The sequence below is a fragment of the Mesitornis unicolor genome, unplaced genomic scaffold, assembly GCF_000695765.1.
Source record: "Mesitornis unicolor isolate BGI_N332 unplaced genomic scaffold, ASM69576v1 scaffold36944, whole genome shotgun sequence".
NCBI lineage: Eukaryota > Metazoa > Chordata > Aves > Mesitornithiformes > Mesitornithidae > Mesitornis > Mesitornis unicolor.
In genome coordinates, this window is record NW_010180069.1 from 7,551 (window position 1) to 31,531 (window position 23,981).

The 23,981-nt window shown below is 37.7% G+C and overlaps 1 protein-coding gene across 1 annotated transcript; it reads right to left on the reverse strand.

Moving 5' to 3' along the window:
* Positions 1–398: 398 nt before the first annotated feature.
* Positions 399–21,973, reverse strand: RNF38 (ring finger protein 38). The gene is made up of 10 exons (XM_010182995.1): positions 21,786–21,973; positions 20,042–20,255; positions 17,796–17,963; positions 15,209–15,379; positions 13,240–13,401; positions 10,061–10,167; positions 8,417–8,501; positions 6,909–7,030; positions 6,026–6,125; positions 399–856 (listed from the first exon to the last, which is right to left on the reverse strand). The coding sequence occupies exons 1-10, from the start codon at positions 21,890–21,892 to the stop codon at positions 794–796; spliced, it is 1,299 nt and encodes a 432-aa protein (XP_010181297.1). The 5' UTR covers positions 21,893–21,973; the 3' UTR covers positions 399–793.
* Between the last annotated feature and the right edge of the window lie 2,008 nt (positions 21,974–23,981).

Here is a 23,981-nt window from a genome sequence, read left to right on the forward strand (position 1 = left end):
TTTAGTGGTACACATTTAAAGCCTCCAATGAAAGGGAAGTGTAAAAGCTGTTTGAACAGTAGGCAGAAAGGTCTTTATACCTTTAAGTACATTGGGGAGGAAATACTAGATGCTTGTAATTGCTGCACCCATTGCATTCAGTGTGCAACTGCAAACACAAGGAAAGGAACCAGTGTACAGTACTAGTACTGTTTAAATAACATACAAGATTATACATTGCAGCATAATTATTACTACACACATACGTTCTCAGTACATGCTGGTATATAGGTTCTCAAACACACATGCACGCTCAGTCACAACCACACTTCACACATCCTCTCACAAGCAAACGTACACTCACAACCCTTATCCCCAACTCCAACCCTTATCCCCACTCACAGTATCTGAAGGCTCTATATAAGGTAGATTGCTATATTGTTTGGAGCTACCACTTCTTTTTTTTTTTTCCTTTTTCTTTTATATAAAAGCACATGCTAAAAGATCACATCCACAGTAATCTCGCAGCAACCCTCGGAATGATCACACAAAAATCAGGGAATGTTAGTGCACACACAAAATTAAGCTAAAAACAAATTCTTTGGAGTTCCAATCACACTGTTAGTATAACAATCCCCTAACTGTGAAGACTAGTTATAAGCTTTGTAATTGATTAAGTCACACAGTGCAAAGTAAGGTCCATTAACCCCTCTGTGTAAAGAGTAGGCTGGAAGCCACATGGGTAAGTTCAATAGATAGTTCATATATACATGTGACCAGGAACACCCAAAGCCGTTTTGTGCTCTTAGATTGGTTATTCTGAATCACGATGCACTTCAGAAGCATCAGCTCTACAAATCGGGCAGGTACGATTTGCCTGTAAGAAACAGAAACAAAAGAACATTTACTGTACTGACAAATACGCTGTTAAGGTAACGTGTATTTGATGCTGAACATCTGTGACCATAATGAGGTTGCTACCCTCGCATTCAAATACTGCAAAGCAATTCAAGGATACTCAAAATAAGAGAAGACAAAGTGTGCTTATGCCTTTGTTCAGTTTGTTTCATTGTGTCAGAGTGGTGTGGTAAGTTTGCCAATTCAAAAATTATGTTTACAAGAAAAATTCTGTGCCTTTTAAGGTAAAGCAAAACAGCAAACTAGGCTTTATCTAAGTGATGGTGGTTTTATTAATGCAGATTTGTATTTATGGTGTACTGCAATTAGACAGATGCAACTAAGAAGCTGTACTGTGTGCTCCAGAGAAAGCCACCAAAACCAGACTAGCAACCTTGGGCTGCAAATGAATGTCCTATATGAGAGTGTCAAGTTGTCACAAGCTTTACTGATCACATCTCTTTGTATGCTCTGTTTATGCTGTTTTTCTTACAGAAACTCATCCTAGACTTGGTCAAACCTGAAAGCAGACTAGGGAAAAGTGAAGAGGTTTTACTAAAGAGAAAGGAAACAAACAAACAAACACAAGAGAGAGAGAGAGAAGACGATCTGATGAAACAGGTATTCAAGTAACACACAAGCAGATGTAAATTTAGCCCTCACTGAAAATATGTCCCAGGACACTTACTTTTATAGTTTCCTTAAAAAGAGGACAGATATGAAGTAACATTCCTTAAGCTACTGGGGCCTTCTCATTCCTCTTTTAAATTAAAAGCTATTTTCATTTTAGCAAATGATGAGAGAAAACTTGTAACAAATACGTAACATCTATGATAAAACATTTCCTTTGCAATGGGCAGAGTGAAGAGAACTCTTCCCTACCTCAAATTCTGTATTTCATAGTTCCCAAAATTGCAGGACCAATCACTGTCAACTCCAAGTTTTTCTAAGGTAGACTATTTTTCAATGAAAAAAAACAAATGAGAGCATCAGGAAATGTGGCTCTGCAGACCAGAGTTCAGAAATCATTGCCACACATTTCCAGTCCAAACAATAAATGCCAATGAAATTAATACATTGTTACTGAAAACCATTATTTAGTAATGCAAGTTAAAATGAGGGTATATTTTTTCTGTCAATTACTACTGTTATTGTTGTTTTATAGTTTATATCATAGTTATTACTGCTGTATGATTTTAGTAAAGCATGGATTGGAGAATCAATTAAAAATTATTTCTTGCTCTAGCAGTTTTGAAATTACTTTAGGACAAGGCCATTACCTGGTCACGACTTCATACTTGCATTATTTTAAAAACTGTATTAGCTGAATTATATGTAGAATAAAGAGGCATGTTCTTCAAAATTCAGTGAATTACTGAATCAATAGGTATTGGTTTAGATAAATAAATACTCAAGTATCTATCACTTGGTAGCATGAAACAGAGCATTCAGTGGGAGTAATTTCCTGGTAGGAATTGCAGAAATAAACCCACTATGCCAGGATAACATGAATACTCTTGGACACTGCAGCACTGCTTTTTAAGTAACTTCAAGATCCTACATGAACTTCTCTTCTAAATTTAGTTGCACTCTTGTGCATTTCATGAAATTTGACATGACTCTGGTGCAAAAAAGGAATATGGTGGACAAAATGATGTAATATTGACCATCTAACTAAACACTCAGGCAAACTTACCTTTTGTCCTGTAAGTCGAAAGAGCTGCACAATGAACTAACCGATTTTTTTAATATAGAAATCTATAGCTAAAGTGAACCACATTTAGAATTATTAATCTGTAGGTTTACTAGAATCCTCTAAAAAGTATTGCACTACTTTTATGTAAGTCCATCAGAACCAAGTTAAACTAAAGTTACAGTTTCTCTTTTCTCATATATTTCTCAGCATTTCCTATCAAAACAATAAATGTAAAGGCAAGTTTTCCTTGTTACCTGGTTCTAAACCCTCAGGGTAAAGACAGGTCATGTTTTCAAGCTGTCCTTTGGAATAATGACTAACTCTAACTTTAGAAAAGAAGAGATTTCTCATGTATTTGTATCTGACTAAAGGATTTAGGATACTGAGAAATAACCAAATACTGTGAAATATGGGAGCTGACAATACTATGAAAAGCAAAAGGATAACCTCCCTCTTGTCAATTCTACTTTCTTCACTGTATTACATCTTCTTTCACAAGTCTTTTTAACATTGCTTAACCAGGGAAGTGTAAATTAAAGTGAGCAATGTAAAAGTAAAATGCAGTGTAAAAGAACGTTCCTGGTCACTTGCTCACACTACCTAAAAAGGTAGCATTGTACATAGCATTATACCAGAACGGTAGGTCAAACCTTTCATGCATAGACAATCCACAAAACTTTCTTAGATACCTATTTTTTTTGTCCATCATCACCAACAGGCAGTTGAATAAGAATTTTTTTTGTTTAAATAATCAGATTGGATCACGAACCTCTTATTTAAATATTTCACTAACAACATGGTGAAACGTAAAACAAGTCGACTTGACTCCATAGTTCTAGAAATATTCCTAGATAGCAAATACTCTGTTCAAAGAGACAAGATTAAATCAGTAAAACACAGGGACAAACTGTTTTGGTAACTTTTTTTTTTTTCACCTTGTGGAAAAAAGTTACAAGTACTGAAAATACCTTCCCTTGCTGAATTTATCAACATGACATTGGCTGGATGATGTGAATTAAATGGATGTGACATAATTATACTATCAGCATATAAAACAAGTTGTCAAATACATAAAGGAATGGACAGAAGCAAAACTATAGCCCAAAACATCTTCCAGTTATTCTCACTTCCAGATGTTTGCTGCTTAACTGTAAACAAGTTTAGACAGAGGCTGTAACCAAAATAGGCTGCAGTTACAGATCATGTGTTATAGTTTAAAAAGCAGAATAATCTTTATTTACCTCCACCATATTTGTACCAGTGTAACTAAGCCCACATAATGTAAATATATTGCTTTATTTTGCATCCAGCTCTAGAATACACAGTGTCAATACAAACAGGTTTAGGTGGTTATAACTGCACCCCCTTTAGGTTTAGATTGCATATCTTTCACCTCATTCCCCCATCTACATGACACTCTTATGCTCACTGAGTTTTTCTATGATAAGGCAACCTTTAGAAAATACCATGCTAGAAGTTCTCTTAGAAAATACAGTTTCTAAGATGAGACAGGAACATCAGAAAAACGGTGTTTCACCACTACTACCATACATCTACAATTACGAAAATAAAGACTAAACTAAATCTACTTTTTTCACTATGCTGTTGTGAATTTGATTGTCAGTTCACTACCTGTTGAATGTACACTAAATCTAACTGTAAATCTAACTGTAGAACTGCCACACTGAGACCCAAAAAAGCTTAATTCAACATACTTGTCTGATTCTCAAGACCAACATCAGGTAAAGCAGCACCTAAGAACAGGATAAGCATGCATGATACTCTCCTGACATGTTGTTCTAACTTCCAGCAATGTGGAGCCCTCAGGGGCTCTATGAATCAGAGGTCTAATTTTTTGCACTAATAGTCTGTAAAGAGCTGTCTTTCTTAAAATCTATATAATCAGTTTAACCTATCTAGACTTCTAGCATGCGCTACTTCACAGGCTGTGTCACATAATCCTAGATCTTTTTTCATAAAAGGGAGTTAATACTATCCCTGGACACTTTGTCCATATCACAAATAACTCAAGTAATGTATTAAGTTTCATGCAATGAGAAGACTTGACAAATCTAGTGTGAACACTCCTCAAGAAGAGCAGGGGCACACTGGAGAATGCCACTTCAATAGATATAATCTACTCCTAATTTGCAATTACTGACTAAAACAGCATATATCTAGCACATACATATTGGTAATATTATATCTGTGTAGCTTTTTAATCTGACAGTAAAACAACTAGGTGTTCACATTCCCCTTGCTGATTCTCAAGTATATACATGGATTCAGATACTGAAGGACACCAGTTCTACTGAGAGTTATGAGCACTGTTGTGGAAACATTTACACTGGCCTTAGATTTTGTAGAAGCTTTAAACTACTATGTGTACTGCAGGCCAAAAGCAATTTCATATCCTTCTTATTATTCTTGGCATCTTGCTAGCCAAAAGAATGCCGTCAATATTAACTTGATTTTTTTATTCTCTGTGCTGAATATTTTAGTATATGCCCAGGGTATACATTTTCTTGCTTTTAGGAGGCCACTTTATGGGTAAAGGGTTTAAATTTCTTTTTCTGAAACAACAGACACCATCCATAATTCAATAAGGACTGTATCCTGTGTTAACAAAGGATCACTGCAGTTTCAAATGTTCTATGCAACAGACTACACAAAGATTAAACTAAACTAAATCAGAATAGAATAAAATACTGAAAAAAGGTGAAGATGGGGATCAATACCTTGGCAAGAGATCCAGCTAATGCAGCTTGTGGAGATTTCTCTGTATCATCATCTACCTATTTGTATTTCCTGTTCTTTATGCCTTCTGTAGTGCTATTTTCTCTTACTGGTCTGCCCTGACTCTAGATCCTTTCTTTTCTGCTCACATTCTCTTGGAAGAGTATATAATAATTTTGTAGAACAGTAATTTCTATTTGTATACATTACATTTCTTTCTATATATGTATATACGCACACATGTATATGGCACACAACACATTTTATTTGCCCCAAAATCTAACATTAATAGCAAAGCTGGAGAGGAAACTACTAGTACTCATTCTTGCCATGCAGGCTATGTAAAACAGTTAAAGCCACCATCATGACAGAAACTCTAATTGATATGTCTCATATTATGTTACTGTTTTGTTTTCAAGTCTTCTTTAATTTCATAGAGTACTTGAATTCACAATCACTGTTTTGTGCAAATGGAAGACAAAGCAGATCTGTCAATGAAAATCTCTTAAATTTTCCTTGTTCCACAGTTTATTAAGAAACTTCCTTCATCAACTGTTAGAACTAAATACCATAAGTAGGCAGTGCTTCCACTCTGCTGGCATTTCTAGCTTAAATATTAGAAAAGTTAAACAAAATTAAGTGGAATGGCAAAATACCACCCCATTCCCCCCCAAACTACATAATGAATTCCCTGTAAGATAGAAATTTATTTTTTACCTTCAGCCATTTATCGACACACTTAACATGGAACTCGTGGTTACAGGGTAAGACTCTAAGTAGCTGCCTTGACTCAAAATCACACATGCACACCACACACCTGAAAAAGGACAACAAAGTTCAAATGCATCTGCTCTGTAAAAACAACAAATACGTATTCCATACAAAACTTGACAGGTATGACTGCAACATGTTAGCTCCTTTACCCTTGGGTAGCTACAGTTATCTATATCTGTGGTTGAAGATGTGTGGTGTGACAACATAAACTGAGAATCGCTGTTGTGTTTTTTTCTTTTTTCATGTGCTTTCAAAGCACAAAGCAACCGCTCCTGCTCACAGGAGTTCACAGACTCTCAGACAACAGAACACCTTTAATCAAAATCCAAAATGGTGGAGATAATGATTTCTAAAGTCCACTCCCTCCTGATACTAGTAAGTCACACTGAGTGTCACTGAAACTAGAATTTCAGAAAAAAGATTCTTACACTGAAGTTTAAACATTAGACAGCACTAAGGCACTTTAAATGTCTTTGTATCTCTACTGACCTTTCCACTTGGCTGTGCAGATCTTTCAAACAAGTTAATGGGTTTTAAAAATAAGATGATGCACTCTTAAAACTACTAAACAAGCTCTGTCAGGAGCACTTGAAACTTCAACACTTGAAGCTATTTTAACACAGGCAAAATTCCAAGTTGACAGTGTCACTTTAATGTCTAGTATGCCGAAAAAAACCCTGTTACAACTTTCATTTTATTTTTTTAAATGCTCTTTACTGACATGACTGCTTTTAAAGCCCTTCTGGCCTAGCAGAGGCTGCAAGTTAAAGAAATGTAAACAGACCCATCTCAATTATAGACCTTTGAAAGAGACCAATGTACTTACAATGTCTGTTCTGACTGGTGGTTGTTTGGATTGAATCTGTAGGATGGAAGCTGTTCAATGTCCACCTTTGTCAGTCCTCGTGGTTTGGCTTCTCCCAGACGTTCTGCCAAATTCAGCAGTGCCTGCAAAACATGGAAACCAGCCATTCAAAAATTCAATGCTCAGTTAGACTCTGGTTCCACTAGAGGTAGGGCTGCCACTACACCTCACTACCCCAGCTAGTAGCACAAAATACCTTCATTCTCCCCGAAAACTCAAGCCCCATGGAAAGTCTTTCAGAATTCAACTATCTTTCTAAATAAGCAAGATGTTCTCTTTGGGATTTCAAAACCTCCAGGACCCAACTTCCAATTAGTCCTGTGCCTGCATGCATAGCTTGGTAAGTATTTTGCTTCTGAAGGATCCCCTCATCCCACTATGAAATTAATGGTGCAGATAACCAGAAAAAGAAGTCAACAAATTTGCTTTGAAAACAACTTGCTTGCTTGCAAACAACTTGTTTGCTTTGAAAACAATGTAGAAAACAACTACATACCATCAAAGTTTAAGCTTTTTTTCCCTGTATTTTATGTTCACTTGCAATAAGCCAAGCATTGCAACTAAAAAAGCTGCTTCTTATAGTGTAAATAATTTGCACTCTGTCATGTATGTAATTTGCATTTCTTCACAAATGAGCTAGGAAAAAGATCACTATAAATGTGATGGAGAACCAAGGCATAAAAGAAGTTAAGACTTGGTGAAAGCTGCAAATGGTACTGATCACAAAGAGATTCCTAATACTGTCAAACCCAGGGTCCAAGTTCTCAGAAATAAGATGATATTACTACAGAAGCGCTCATTGTTAAACTGAAAACATGCAACTACACAGAGCTCTTAAGGGGAGCATAGGCAAAGAGATGCAAAAGGGTTGATGATGGCTGAAGAGAAATCAAATGGAATCCAATTGTTCCAGCAAAGACACAACAGCTGAGACTGACCCATAATTATCTGATATTAAAGAGGGTTCTAAATCTATAGATGTGAATTACTGTACCCTCCTGAAGGCAAAGAAGAAAACGCAGTAAAGTTTTATAAACGTTACATTTAGATTAATTAAACCTGTGACACTAACAGTATTCTGCATTAACACTATTCTGCAAAGTTACACACATAAACCCAGTAACTTATCCTGTTCTTTTGAAAGTGCTTCACTTCTGCTTGATATTTAAAATAAATTAAAATTCAAAAGGGGAAGAGTAGCATGTAGAACATAAAAGCTGAACAATTTAATGATTACTAGCCTAGAAGGGTGGATTCTGGGAAAGAGCAATAGACAAAAATTAAAGCTAAGCACTTCTAATATCCAGTATTGTAAGAAAATCTGAAGGGATGGTTTATGGATTCTGTCTTCATAGCCACTACATTTATTTGAAAGACAAAAGCAGGATTAAAAACAAAATATAATGAAATCTATGTATTGCTTGAGCTAACATCTTTTCTTTGAAGGCAGTTGTAGTTTGCACACCAACCTCATAGTTTTCTACCTCTCCATCTTCCACATCCAACTCAAAGCTGAAAGCTGGTCCAACTGCAGGTGGCACTGGAAGCATTGATCTACCATGAGAGCAAACAATGATAAAGTTCAGCATGTTGCTGAAGGAAAGCACAGAATCATCTGGCAGAGGTAAAGTTTCCTTATTCACCCCTCTCAAATCAGCAGGTTCTCAGAACTGGTAAAAAGAAGTCAAGAATAGACATTTGAAACAAGAGTCAGATTAAAAAGCCAAGTCTGACACTTTTTGATACCAAGATTGCTGCCTTTTTAACTGTATGCGTATCTCAACTGATACTTCTAATAAGTTTTAGCATTATTCTAAAAACTAATCTCTTGATTATCACAGATCATGGAGAGCTAAAGCTGAAAATAAATTGATCTTCTCGTTTTAAATATGCTGTATTTCTTTAAATGGATAAAATATTGACAAAGGTAAGGAATCCTAAATTTACTTAGCTCTCCAGTACAAGTCTTGAAACTTTTATAAGCCTAAAGCACACAACAAAGATACATAGGATATCCTACTGGATCAACTTCCTTACTGAAGGCAAGCACAAACTCACTTCTCACATACTGTGATGTTGGTAAAAGCAGTATCTCTTCAGACAGAGAGGCAAGAGACAGATGTTTTGCTGTTTTTATACTCAACAAGTGTTTTTACCCTCCAAGATAGTCCTATGGGTCAAAACTTAACGTACAGACACAGAAATCAAAAATTCACAAATATAGCAAAATCTCATTGAAGTAATCAGGAATTACTGTCCCACATTGTCCTGCTATGATGTCACTCTCAGATTGTGAAGCAAAGTTTAACAACTTCACTGGATCAGATTTCTGGGGCCACTTTCATGACAAATCTGAACCACAGAGAGAAACTACAGATCTGGTAGTTTGATATAATTTGTTTGATGATTTCCTTGTCAGTTTTGCCTTTGCAACCAGAAAATAATCCTTGTTTTCCAAACATTTCATACTTACTTCCAAAACAGGACACAGAAAAATAATAAATCTCATGTCATATATCTGAACTTCCCCACAGAATGTCTACCATAACACACTACAAATAATTCCTAAATATTGTCACACATTTTCCAGAAAGAGCTTATTAGAGGCAGAACAGAAATTCAACAGCTGTAACAGATTAGCAGTTCAGCCCATAAAGAGTAACACATCACAGAAAGCTCCCACCTTTGTGTTTCATAATTAAGAACCAAACCAAATTAATTTATTCTGTAAGTGAGGACTCCTGGAACTTTTACCCTGCAGTGTAACCATGTCTCTGTAAGAGTATCCAAGAATCAAGTTTTAAAATTTGTTGAAGACTTTTATGAAAAGTTCAGAAACAAGAGGCTACTGTGCCTAAAAAAAACCCCAAAACCCACAGAACTACATTGAAAAAAATTGTTCACATAAATTTTTCCTTTCCCAAGGATGTATGTTATTCAAAATAGGTTGAATAATTTACACAAAAATTGAAGTTTTCCTCCTCTGTGGGGCAGCTGAACTATGCCTGTTCTCTGGTAAAGTCCAACCATTAAAAGTGCCTATACTTCTGTTGAAAGTCACATCATGTGTCTTCTTAAAAGCCTAAATGGAAGCAAATGTACTTTGAACTTACAGCACATAAGGTAATAGGTTGGGATGGTAAGGGTGTGGTGGCATTGGCTGCTGTGATCGGTATCTGCTGCGCCCTGTGAGTCTTCGAGGCATAAAGGGTGGGTAAGGCTGCAAGAAAGAAGAAAATAAGCTTCAACTGGACCTTGTGGAACTGGAACACTGTGTCCAGTTCTGGGGTCCCCAGCACAAGAGAGCCGTGGACATACTGGAGAGAGTCCAACGAAGGGCCACTAAGATGGGACTGAAGCATCTCACATATGAGGAGAGGCTGAGAGAGCTGGGTCTGTTCAGCCTGGAGAAGAGAAGGCTCAGGGGGATCTTATCAATGTACAGAAATACCTGAAGGGAGGGTGCAAAGAAGACGGAGCCAGGCTCTTTTCAGTGGTGCCCAGTGACAAGACCAGAGGCAATGGGCACAAACTGAAACACAGGAGGCTCCGTCTGAACATCAGGAAACACTTCTTTACTGTGAGGGTAACTGAGCACTGGCACAGGTTGCCCAGAGAGGTGGTGGAGTCTCCATCCTTGGAGATATTCAAAAGCTGACTGGACATGGTCCTGGGCAACCAGCTTTAGGAGCCCCTGCTTGAGCAGGGGGGTTGGACCAGATGACCTCCCTTCCAACCTCATCCAGTCTGTAAGTCTGTGATTCAACATGTTGTTTTCTTAATCATGAAATAAAATGAAATCTGAATATTGAAATCCACTTTCATTAAAACATTATTGAAAAAAATTCCAGCCTGTGTTGAAATCCAAAATAACTTCAGACTCAATTTGAAACAATTCCCATCAATAACATACAATCATACCATTCCGTGTGAAAAAGTAGTAACACACAACAGAAATCCTTTCAAGCTCTTGTGTGCTTAGTATACATTCAGGTTGGTTTGGGAAACAGGACTTCAACTGCTGACTCTCTTGTAAATAAAAAAGCCCAGGCTTTAGGCCTGATGCTATTATGCAGGCTTACACACAAATCGTTGTACAGAAGCCTTTAAAGAAAAAAAAAAGTCTTTAAAAATTTTTTTAAACCTCTTCTTTTTTAAAAAAAGCTTTTAAACAGGACTTTTTTGTCACACTTTTTCATTTGCATGCTAACCTCTTTACTTGTATTTTTAAGTTTTCACCATAATTGTTCAAAATTCCTTGCATTTCCTACTAAAATGGGGACATACATGGTTAAAGATTTCAACTTAAATGCAAACAATTTTTCCAGACATATTCAAACTACTAAAATTTTTTAGTATGTTTGTAAACTGAAATTAATGTACCACTATCGAATTCATATTTGAAGGCCTTGAAACTTTAAAAAAGAAACAAAAACAAAACAAAACAAAACTCCAAACAAAAAACCCAAACCACTCAAAGTCTTCACTTACATGTTTTCCTTCTATGTTTGAAATTTAAGAGAACACAAAAGCCCAACACCACCAATGACTAACCTAAAACCTCATAACTTTACAATGGAAACATTATTAATAGGTAGCCATGGTCATACATAAAATTTACACATGAATATAAGCACACTACAAAAGAGCCAGGATTTTTTTCTTGAAAGTGAGATCTCAAACTAGACACAGCAAATACCCACTTAACGGCTTTATTAATTCTGCAGTCCAAAAATACAATTAGAAACTGTTGTGTTCACTGAATGAAAAAGAATCAGAAATGCAGGCATCCCATAATAATTTAAATATAAGTAAAATTTTACGAAGATTTAGGATTGCTTTATAAAAGACCACATAGTGACTTGCAATACCCCTCTATTCTACTCCTCAGTGATATACAACCCAGAACTGATGCATCAGAAGAGGACAAATGCTACATAATCTGCAAAAAAAATGGTATTTTTACCTTATCTACTTTAAAGACTGAACATGGAAATCGAGAAAGCCTCACTCCCACCAAAATGTTTGTGATAAAACTGTAATTCATCTAACTAGGATACTGAGTAAAATACAAGCAATTAATGAAAGTTTTTAAGTCCTTGTCTCCAGAGTGACTCATAGTGACCAAAAACTTCACTGAAAATTTGCACATCTTTAGTTTAACAACATTGTGGGGTTTTAACCCACCTGGACGTGTTCCTGTGTGACCTGGTCTAGGTGATCCTGCTCTGGCAGGGGGGTTGGACTGGATGAGCTTTCAAGGTCCCTTCCAACTCCTAACATTCTGTGATTTTGTGATTCAGTTTTTTAAATGGTGGAGACTTATTTGAACCTTTATAAAAACTGCAGCAAACATTTAACTAGGCTACGTGATTTCAAGGAGATCAATTAAAGAGAAGTTATCTGTATAATCTATAGTCACAGGGCCTAAAGTTTCATTCTCGTTTACCATTTTAAGTAACAGTACGTCTCTAAAATCTTCTGTCAACTTGGTGCACAGGTCAAACAGTAAACAAATTCAGAGTCTATACCTCACTTCTAGTTATTTCTTCAAGCATTACACAGGCAGGAGAGGTTTTGGGTTTTTTTTTTGTTTTTTTTTTTTTTTTTAAAAACACCCAAAAACTTTTTTTAAACAAACACACAAAAAACCCACTCAGGACTAATATCGTTACAGATTGAAGTGTAACACAAAGATCCTAGAGGTCGCACTGATACCGGACACACCACAGAAGAACAAAATTCAGCACAGACTTTACTTGCACCAGGTTTAAATTGGTTTTGTGCTGCTGCAGTTGAACTGCCTGTAGATCCCCAGAACATTGGCTTAAAGCAAGCTTGGCCATGTGTGTAACCTGTTGCAGTCTAAATTATGGAAGCACTCTACAAAACTGCTTGCCTGCAAATTGCAAACACTTTGGAGAAGAACTGTTTTTAAAGCATAATAGCTTTCACGACTTGTGGAAACTCAACATATGATGAAGAATTAGCTACAAGCGACAGCATCTTATCTAAACGGTACTACTGCAGTGGAAGTCCTGGACATGGCAACATGGAACATTTTCTAAGTAACTGCTACAACAGTCTGCAGATAGTGTTACCAGAACTCATCTGCTGGTATTAAGTTACCTTTAACTTGATTTTAAAACGCTCAAAGAAAATACCACAGTATGCAGCTATAGCCAATAATGGAATACAATTACAAGAACTGCCACTTATCAACAAATGTACTATAGAATGAAGAATGTTGATGCAGCATAAATAAGAATGTAGTACAGAAAACAATACTTACTACACCAAATGGCACCTCTTGGGGTAAGGGATCATGGGTTAAGAATTGGAGAGGAGCTGAGGGAGGCAATGTTGGTGGATGGGCTGAAGGAGGGTATGTAAAACCTCCTACAGGAAGATGTTCTCCAAGTAGTTCTACTTCATTTTCTATCCTCTGAAGTGGCTAAAAAAAAAAAAAAAGCTTTGTTGCAATAATAGAGTTGCATTTTTTCCCCAATAAAGAACTGCAATCCCAGCTGTATATTCTGAGCTGCTGTGGTCAATTTTATAGGATAAAATAAAATTAAATAAAAAATTTAAAAAATCAAAGGTATAATGGTACTCAGTTTCACATAGTAACTCTGTGAACAGTTCCTATGGCATTAACACTATCAAAAAGCAAAGACAACACTACACATTTGATATAAATTCACCTTTTCCAGCTAGCCATGCTTATAGACCAGGAATTTATGCGATCTAGCAAATATAGGAGTGGTTGTAATTTCCTGTGTCTTGCATTTTTCAGGACAAATATTTGCTCTCCTTCTTGCCAGGCTGCTCTCACTGTACAACTATGCGAGAGAAAAAAATAAACAACCATAGACAAGAACTGAAATTGTGCCAGAAAATCTGAAAAGTGGAGAGGAAACACGGTGACTCCAGTGGATTAAACTGCTAATGATATTCAGTAATCAAGCAGATGCTTTCCTAGGAGGGTCATGCAAGCAGTCGTACTGAAAACACACAGTCCAGAGGTTTCAGAAGCATGACATTCCAGTAAAGTATTGTAAGCCAGTCAACTGTGATACATCAGTCAGCCCCAAAAGTGCTCAAGAAATAATGAGGAACTGTCATTGTTTCATGTTCCTGACATTGAATTCTACCATTTCAAGAAATTCAGCTGAGAAGGCCATCCTGTGGAACCAAAGGACTATCCTGTTTCCCTGTTATGCAGGCCAAACTTTAAACACAAGGTATTCCTAGACCACTAAGAGACAAGCTTTTTGCCAGAGCTGAAAGATGACAAGCAAACCTAGACAATAACCTAAGTAAGCAAACCAAGCTAAAACCTGAGCCCATACATTTTCTAAAGGAAAGTCTTACAAAGATTACCACTGAAAACTGTATTTTCCCAGCTGTTCTCCCATCATCGTAACAAAGTCATTAAAAAACTATCCCTACCTGAGACATGGCATGTATAAGTCTCAGCAGTGTTTGCATGTAACAATGAAGCAGTTTTCTATTTCTACATTAGTGAAAAACTGGCATTTTCTAGCCAGAGAGGCAAACAAACGGACACAAATATGCAGATAACCCCACAGTAAGGGCTGTAGGCCAGAACTGAAAATACAGTTTCCCAAAAAATCCAAACCAGGGTCACGTTTTCCCATGTTTGCACAGTCTCTAACTAAGCCAAGTCTGCCTAAGCAGAAGACATCAATAACTTTTGCGGGGGTAGGGGTGGGGGGAAGAAGATAAAGGGAGACTGTAGGATCCTGAATATGTCTGGACAACTCAAGGTCATTAAGTTCTAGTAAAAGCACTGGTCATTTAAAAATTAACTGAGAAGTAATACAAAGGAAGTATGTAATGGAAGTAACATTTTGTGCTTTCTTCTCTGTCTCTCTGCTAAGCTTTTCTTGGAGACCACTACTGCACTACACAATCTTCTCTGGATTCTATTTTGATTCTTGGGAAATACCTGAGCAAATGTTTGGTGAAGCAAATATACATCTCTTTGACAGAAGTAAAGGCCTATGGAGAAACAGCACAGACAACAGCTGATGAAATCTGAAGAGAAATACAGTGAACTTCAAAATCATGTTTTCCATCTTCACACTACATGGTTACAGACTTGCTAAGGAAGCATAAGTGCAAAACCCTAATACTTCAAACAAAAGCTGTTTCCACAGTCAGGTATCAGCACTATTCACCCATCCAGCCTCATCAATTCCACAGAGAGGGGGCTAAGAAGCATTAGCATTACTTACCGACCGTGACTGCTGTGCTTGGAAAGGAACGAATTGTCCTGGAGGAGGCAAGTGAGGAGGGTGATGTGGAGAGAGATGAGGAGGATGCAAAAGGAATGGGTCACTAGAAATGAGGGGTGGAAATGCTGCATACGGGACAGGTAGGTGCTGCACTGAGCATGCCTGAAGCATCTGAAATAAAAAGAAAACAGCATATTTTTGTTTCCAGCACAAACATGCCCTATAGAACATAATATAATTATTATGGAAAGATATCAATAAAGCAAAGCAGTTCTCAGGCCCTCCTTGTAAAAGCCTCGCAAACACACATCAATAACATAAGTAACTCATTCAAATACACAAGGAGCAGTGAACTGCTCTGAAAGTACCATAGTGTGACATCTGCCAGGTGAAAAGCAGCTCTCACTTCTCATGAGGTCAGTGGGAGTTAGCGTTTTCAATATGCAAGGGTCAGACAGACTTTTAAATTTAAAAATGTTTAAACTAAGCAAAGACCTGTGGGAATTACATGCAAAGGGTTAGAAGTGCTGGTATCCACTTATCTCCTGTGCTCATCTTGTGAGTGGAGATAACAGCCTAAAGGTTTAGGAACCAAGCAGAAAGCAGTTTCAGCACTAAACTTTGAAGGCTGTAGTGCCCTCATTGAGACTTCTTGCTTAAAAAAGTTTGAGATGAGTTTGACAGCCAAACTGATCCTCTTTACACACTAAGACCGTACTATTGTCTTTAGCTACCTCATGACAGTGGAGAGGCAGAGCCTGACTCTTTCTTGAGGTGCAAAGTGAAAGTACAAGGACCAATAGGAGCAAGTAGCAGCAAAGAAAATTCAATCAGATACACAGAAGAAATTCTTCACCACAAAGACAGCTGGAGTGGAGGCTTAGAGGGGTTGTGAAATCTCCATCCTTGTAAACTGGTACTGCTCTTAGCAGGTGACCATCAGATGACCTCCAGAGCCTCCTCTTAACTTACACCACTTCTCAATTCTGCGACGTAATAGAAGAAAGCATAAAGTCTGCCTGCTGACATTACATAAACTCAGCCTTAATTCTTTACATTCATTTGTACTGCATTCATCCTCTCAACACACTTGATAAACTGTTGTATATTCAGTCCAAACAACCTGGTTAGAGCTGGACAGCTGCACTGCTGAATTATAAAACATTCTATGCATTGCACAGATAATATACCTCTTCAAAGCAGAGGGTAAGATTATTAGTACTTGTTGATTGGATTTCTCTAAGCCCCAATACAGATTGAGCTTTTTCTCTGTTGCTGTTTATTAGGACATGTTGCTTTCTTGCCTTGCTGAATTTACTATGCAAGTATTGTTCCAATCTCAGGGTACCAGTCTGAGATTGCTTTGCTCCACTAACACCATCACTAAATAGAAGAATAAAGTTTTCTCTTACCCTGCCTCAGAGATACAACTGACCCATGTAGCAGAATTTCAGTTTGAAAGGTAAGGGGAAATATCGCCCAAAAATATTCCAGACTGGCCAGCAGTATGCTGCAGACCTTGTTGTCTCTCATGGTAATAAATGGCACCTGGGCAACATGAATGGAAACTACCCTCACTCTCGACAAGCAGCTTGAAGAAATAGGCAGTCACATCAAGGGTTTTGTTTCAGTGTCATAGATAGGCTTATTCATGCCCTCAGGCTACGGAATGTGCAGCGGGAAAAGTTAAGTCACACACTGCTGGCAAATACCAATGTTTTTACCAGCATTATAAATGGTTACTGGACACTAACTATAGTTTTTATGTATGGTATCACAGAATTATACTAGAAAAAGGAGAGGGAAAAAAGGTATGATTCTTTAAGCAGGTTGTGCAACCTTTGTCTGAAGCTGAAACTTCTTTGGCTATGCTTGTTCAGTTCTGGTGCCTGCTGGCACTTCATGAAAACATTTCCACAGAATGGTAGCATCAGAATGCTACGACCTGGAAAGTGGTATCTCTGAGCTGATACATAAAAAATTCTGAGAAAACAGTTAAAATTCTTTTGAATTTAAAGCTTGCAAATTAGCCACTCGAGGCACTTTACTGTCAGAAAGACAGAGACTTCTATATTAAAGAATATTTTGACTCATTTTACAAGAGCATTTTGAGACATAAGAGCCATTCTCAGCTTTCAGTGATTTTTCAGGATCTTATTTCTACTCAGAAGAAAACCGATTTTGAAATATCAGATCTTTTTGCATATAATCAATCCCTGAAAAAGGTCCCTACTAAGTAAGATTTTTTTCTAGGTAAGCTGCCTAAAAAAAGCCTTAGAAATCTTCCTCTATCTGAAAGAATGCAGAAAGGATGCTGATAAAGAAGTCAGTTCATAAAGCAGCATTTAGTTTTCAGTTAAAAACCATCAATACTCTGCAAGTATAAACAGTCATACTTTATAAAGACAGTAGATAAGTACCATACGCTTACCAGCCCTAAGGCCTACAATACTATGCCACTCCAATATACAAGGGGAAAAAAAAAAGGCTACCTCCAGCACAATTAAAGCCACACAGACAATGAAACTCCAAGGTGCCACTTCTATGTCTAAGACTGAAGCTGGTGCAATTACAGAGACCCACTTACTGGGGGAGGCACACTGCAGACCGGAAGGTGCTGCCCACTGAAAACTGCTGAGCACCCTGGGACCTGCTGCGTGCTGCAGGCAGGGATGTGCTGGCCTGTGCAAAGTGGTATTCCATGTGGAGCCACTGTTGTCACTGTGTATGAGACAGGAACTGTGCCCTGATGGATCTGCAACAAAAGGGAAAAAAAATGAGTAACTCATTGTAAACTCTTTATGGTTTTACAGCACGTTGAGTAAGATAACAAGCTTTTACCCACAAACCAGAAAAAAATATATTCACAATGAAGGTGTAAAAGGAGACACATGCTTGTAATTCCTGTTCATTAAAATATTCTTCTCAAGAAGGGAAGGTCGAGAGGGGTCTCAGCTTAAAATTTTAAAAATTCCAAGGCATTACAGAGTCACTCGGAAGCATCTCAGACTATTAAGCCTGATACCCCCATACTAAGGTTAGTTCTTGCAAGATAAGAAAGCAGTAATTCCCACATAAAAGCTAATCTACAAGTAGCTAGCAAATCTTCTCAACTCTGAAGGGACTGATTCAATAATCATTCAGAGTCCTGCGTCTTTAAAAAAAAGAAGTAATTGTGTAGATTTTCTTTCTTCAAAGAGGCCAGTCTCTTGATTCACTCTCAGACCAACACTCAAGCTAAGCCTTCTAGCCTAAATGTAACAGAACAGCTAACCTGAAATCTGAAAAGGAGAAGTAAACATGACTGTGAGGCAGCAGATCCTAAGTATCCATATTTATATTGTGAAATAGACTCACCTAACCCAATTTTCTAGCTAGTGGTATTCCCTAGAATTTAATCATCAAACTAAGATCCAAAGGTATTCTGGACTTACAAAACACTTGGCCTTTTTTTTGTTTTGATTTTGTTTTGTTTTTTAAAACACTGAATAAGAAATTTCTGATGCTCTTAATTAAACTGAAAAGGCTTAAGTGTCAGGGAGTACAGACTAACAAAAAGTAATTATTTCAAGGAATCTCCCTCTTCCTCCATGATCTGCTAAAATGGAACCTACTTGCTTAAAATGGAACAAGCATGAATAGCTCATTAGGAAGGTGAGAATGAGTAAAGACAGCTAACCTACTGAACTGGTAGTGTACAGTCAGACACCGAGTCCAAAACACTGAAGAGAACTTAAAATCACAACCTGTATATATTACTAATGACAAAAACCAGCGTCAGGAGAGAGACTGAAGTTAATTCAGTTCTGGCTCAGGTATAAAATCTGGGCATACAGTGCAATGCTGGATTTGATTCTGAAACATTAACGGCTCAGTGTAATAACAAAAAATGACCTCGCAAAATGGTTGTGAGATAACTAGAATGGTCATAGCTTCCACCCCTGCATTTGGTCCCAAATGAAAAAAATTCTCTACTGAGAACTGCTCTCCACACATAAAACACCACCAGTGAAATGCAGCAGCACTGAATGCAAACCAGCTTTTAAGCAGCACATGCAGTTTGAGAAGTGAACATCCGGATAACCAGTTCTATTTCCCAGTTTGTAACTATGTACCGACTAATGCACTTGTACTGCAGTCTGCCGATTTAACAAGCAACAACCACAACAGTTACCTCAATAGGACAACTTCTTTTACAGGTCCTCAGAGAATTCTGTATCAATTGCTGTCACAGAGAGGAATTATTTATTTTCTAGACCAACCATATATCTCCTTTTTTCATGCCATTTAAGGAGGATTTGACTAGGTTCTGATTGCTAATTTGGTTATGCTACAATACTGTAATGAGTTCTACTGTCATGAAGGCAACCAACTATAAGCATTGTGAATTCTAACTCTAAATAATGTATTTTAACTATTTAAAGACTCCTGAGGCTAAGGAAAGATATTTCACATGAAACAGAACACATTCTTAATTATCATACCACATCTTCATCACATTAAATTAACTTTAGAAGCAAAATAACTGCATTTCAAAGGTTTGAGCAAGTGGCCTACAGGACTATGCCAATACATGCATTGACAAATTGTTAAAAATAATTCTTTATGAAAATTCTGGATTTTTTTTTCTTTTTTTCATTGCATACTGCAGTGCTCCACAGACCAATAATATTCAACTGGAAATACACTCTGCAAGAGGGCAAGTAGAATTTGGTGTTATGTGACTTGCATTGCCAACTAATTCTGAGACGAGAGAGATATTGAAGATCTGGGAAAAAAAGCAAACCAAAACACATCTTCAACACACTTCTGTTTGTACTCTAAAACTCTTACCTGATCATGAATGTCAACCATCACTGCATTCTGCTGTGGTGGGTGAGCAGCTGGGTGCAACATACGAGGAGATACATTCGGTGGGTGAAAGGCTCGGGGCTCTTCTATTGCTTGCTGCTGTCCATAGGAGAGATGGTGATAGTTTTCATCCTGGCTAATGGAATTATGTCTAGACAAACGATCTCTTCTTACTCTCTGACATCGAACAGGAGGACTGGGGACACATTAAAAAAAACCCCAGAGATTACATAAATTACACAAATCCTTCTTAACAGCTAAAACCACAGGAGAATCAAGAATCAAGTATCAAGAAATATTTTGCACTGGAAAACTTTACCAGAACAGATTTATTAGATTGGAGTAAAACTTCTTACTAATAAAACTGCTAAAAGCCTTTTGACACTTTTCAGCACAAAAGTGCTTAACAGAGTATAGCTTAATGCTGTAAACAAAACTAGGAGAAGGAACTCGTATGTAAATATTAACCCGTTAAAAAAACAGCATTTGGATTACAAAAGCAAGTGCTCAAAAGTCAAGATAGCAAACTTCAAGAGTTTTCCATGCATTTATTCCCTGAAAAAAAAAATCCCTGAAAACATGATCACAGATTTCCCTAGGGTCCCTGCTCCAAACAGGCCACAGAATAGCTGCTCACTTAGTGATGACAGACAAAACAGTAGACTCCTCTGAACAAACATTAATTTTTCAGGTCTCACATACTGACTGCACAACTAAATGCCTCATTGAATTCTCTCCTGAAGATCCCAGGAAATGGTGATTGTGGTAGTCTTTCTTTTTCAGAGTGGAAAACTCTTGTGTACATTGATTCAGACCAGAGCATCCACTTCTTTTGACCAACTGACCTACAGGCATAGGAGTTGATTATGTACACTTATACAATTGTGTGTATGTTCTGAGCAGAGTGGCTACAATCTTGAGCCAATACTTATACAAATCGGAGACCAGTGGCTCAGGTTCAATACTCAGAAAATTATGCACACACAAGTAACAAACTCAGTATTAGAAGTTTTGATGAAGTTACTTCTCATTTATTTGGACGGGGAAAGAACTGAAAGCACAAAACTATCAAAAGTACTTTCAATACATGTCTTCCAGTCTCCATAACACATAAATTACAGGTCCCAGTGGCAACAGAACATTAAAGCCACATGGGACAAAATGGTTTCCCATTCATGGAACAGGCTGAAGGAACCAAACTGCAGAGAAGAGACAAGAAGGGTCTGTGACCCTTAGAACATGTCCTCTCCCCACAGCATGGGGCAAAGAACTTAAGATTCTTCACTCTCGCTATTCCCACTGCTACTACCAGGTTTATTTGATAAAAATAAAATAAATCTGAAACCTGTTGGCAAATCCCAGACATTCCTCAAGTTGAGTCCAACATCTGTGCTGTGTGCAACAAACATACTCCAGGTAAGCAGCAGCATACTGCCAGCTATTCAGATGCTACTGAGTATATGATACAATGTGTCAAGCCACTATTTTTCCTTGACCTGCTGGTCAAATTTCTTTTGATGCAGCCCAGGATACCGTTGGCTTTCACACCCAAATCTTCCTCCTCATTGCTGCTCTCAATTCAATTACAACTATAATAACTTAGAGCTCAAAGGAAACGTTAATATGTTTACCATGTGCGATCCTCAGTGCTGCCTGAAATACAACTCTCTTGAACTGCAATCAGGAAAAGTAAGAAGTTGTTTCCCACTCTACACAGTTTGCTCACCTCCTCCTGTTTCGTGCAGGTGTGTTGCATCGATCCCCTGAGAAGTGGTGGTGGTTGGGTCGAGCCAAAGGAGGAGGCCTATTTGATGTCATCTCCCATGGTCGCATTGGTGGTGACGGGGCTGGTGATGCTGCTGTATAGTCGAAGACTGAATGCGAAAGGCGTTGTCGCTTGGGACTAGGACTATCTTCGCTCTATGCCAGTGAAAAAAAAACCAAGAACAAACAAACCAACAACAACAAACAAACAAACAAACACACCTTCAGATGAGCAACTTATAATCCATACTTCAGTACTGCTTTGCAGCTAGCACTAGGGAGGACTTATTGAAGACTGCACTAGAACACCATGAAATAAAACACCTGCAAGCAGCTGCCCATTTATTATCTTTCTAATACAGATTTATGATAGCTTCCTAACCTGTGAAATAATTACTACTAAATTATATTTTAGCTGCATTAAAAGATAAACATTCTAATACCCATGCAAAACCAAAATTGTATCAGAAAAGAAAATAACATGAAGAAAACGAGGCACACCCTGTTTCACATCCCTCCTGCCCTAGCATTTATAGGCTACAGAAGCATGGAAAGAAGTACAAGCAGTCTTCACAACAATGGAGTCTGTACTTCCCAGTAAGCAGATGTCATAGAAAGCTTGCACTTTCCAATGAGATCTGTTCTTTAATAGCTAATAAGACATTTCTTCTGTAGTGCAGCATATTTTAATTCTGCTAGCTCAGCACAGAGGTGCTTCATCCTTCTACTTACTAGTACAATGATGGTCACTGAAAAGTACTTACACATAACCTGAAAAAAACCTCATCACCAATCTCTGGTTAAGTCTGTGTACTTCACTAAAATTCTTCAGGGGCTACGTAGTGCCTAGAGTTTTCAGTGCTTCTGATACAAAGGCCATGCACCTCCAAGTAATGCTTTCCCAGTTGGCATTGAATCAATAAATGGAGCTGTCATTTGTCTGAAAAGTTCCCAGAGATGTCTCTGAATCTAGCAGCAAAGGCAATTAACATCCCTCCCCTTCACCCCACTACTCTGTCAACATTAGAACATGTCATGCTGTTAACAGGTGTAACAACTGAAAATATAGAAAAATACAAGTTCTACTCCAGAGCTCACTGACTAAAGACACGAAAAATGCAACACATGAAATACCACACTGGATCCATCCCTGAGTCCAAACGTCATACTGACTTCTCCAACAGAACACTCCTGGTGCAAGCCAAACTGTAGGGTTTTGCTGCTCTCCATCCTGTTCACTCACCCCACCGCCACTTAAGTGAACTTAATTTTAGTCCAGCACAACTTAATTTCAATTAACCAAAACAACCCCAAATTTGCATTTAATTGCAGATCGCTGATGCAGAGAAAACTGAACCTGTCTGCAATGGCCTTCTATTTCTAAACTGCCCCTCTCAGAGCCTGGTAATTCACAGATTGTTACAGGTCTTATTTCAGCTTTACTTGTAGACTGGACCATGGACCCCCTCTGGTTCTTAGCTTTACAGGGGACTATCATTTTCTGAACACTATCAATTGCTTCTTGGCAGGTTACCACTGACATACAGTTTGTCCCCTAGTGTAAGCACACTCTTTTTTAACATCTAAAAGTTTTGTCCAGGTATTTAAGAAGAAAAAAAGTTATTTTTCCTCTCTTTTGACTTGTGCCCATTCACTCCTTTTCAGCCCCACACTTCCAATTACTTTAACAGAAAGTGCAGTTTTCCCCTACTATAGTTTATCTCAAGCAGTCACTAGTAATGATTAAGGAACAAAAGGTCAAAACCAAACAAACACAAACAAAAAACCCTCAAACCTAAAGTAAATGGGAGTGTCCATTTTTAATTATACATCTCTCAGATGTAGAACTATTAGCATGGTTTCCTTAGGCAAATAGGCTGATTATGGATGTATCTGCTTGTTGCTTAATCTCTTTTAAACTCCTTGACCAACTGCATATGAATTTTATAGAGGAGAAGAATAGGTCAAAATACAGGTATGAACCTGACGGTACACAAAAGTTTGCGTACAAGCAAAGAGTGACTCTTCCAGAAGGCTGAGGGCCCTTAGGAGCAAAACACCAAAAACCTGGAAAAGATAACTCAGAAGTGCCTTGAGAGCAAAGCTTCTGTAAAAATATGTATTTTGTTACATTTCAGAGAACCCGGACAAAGGACAA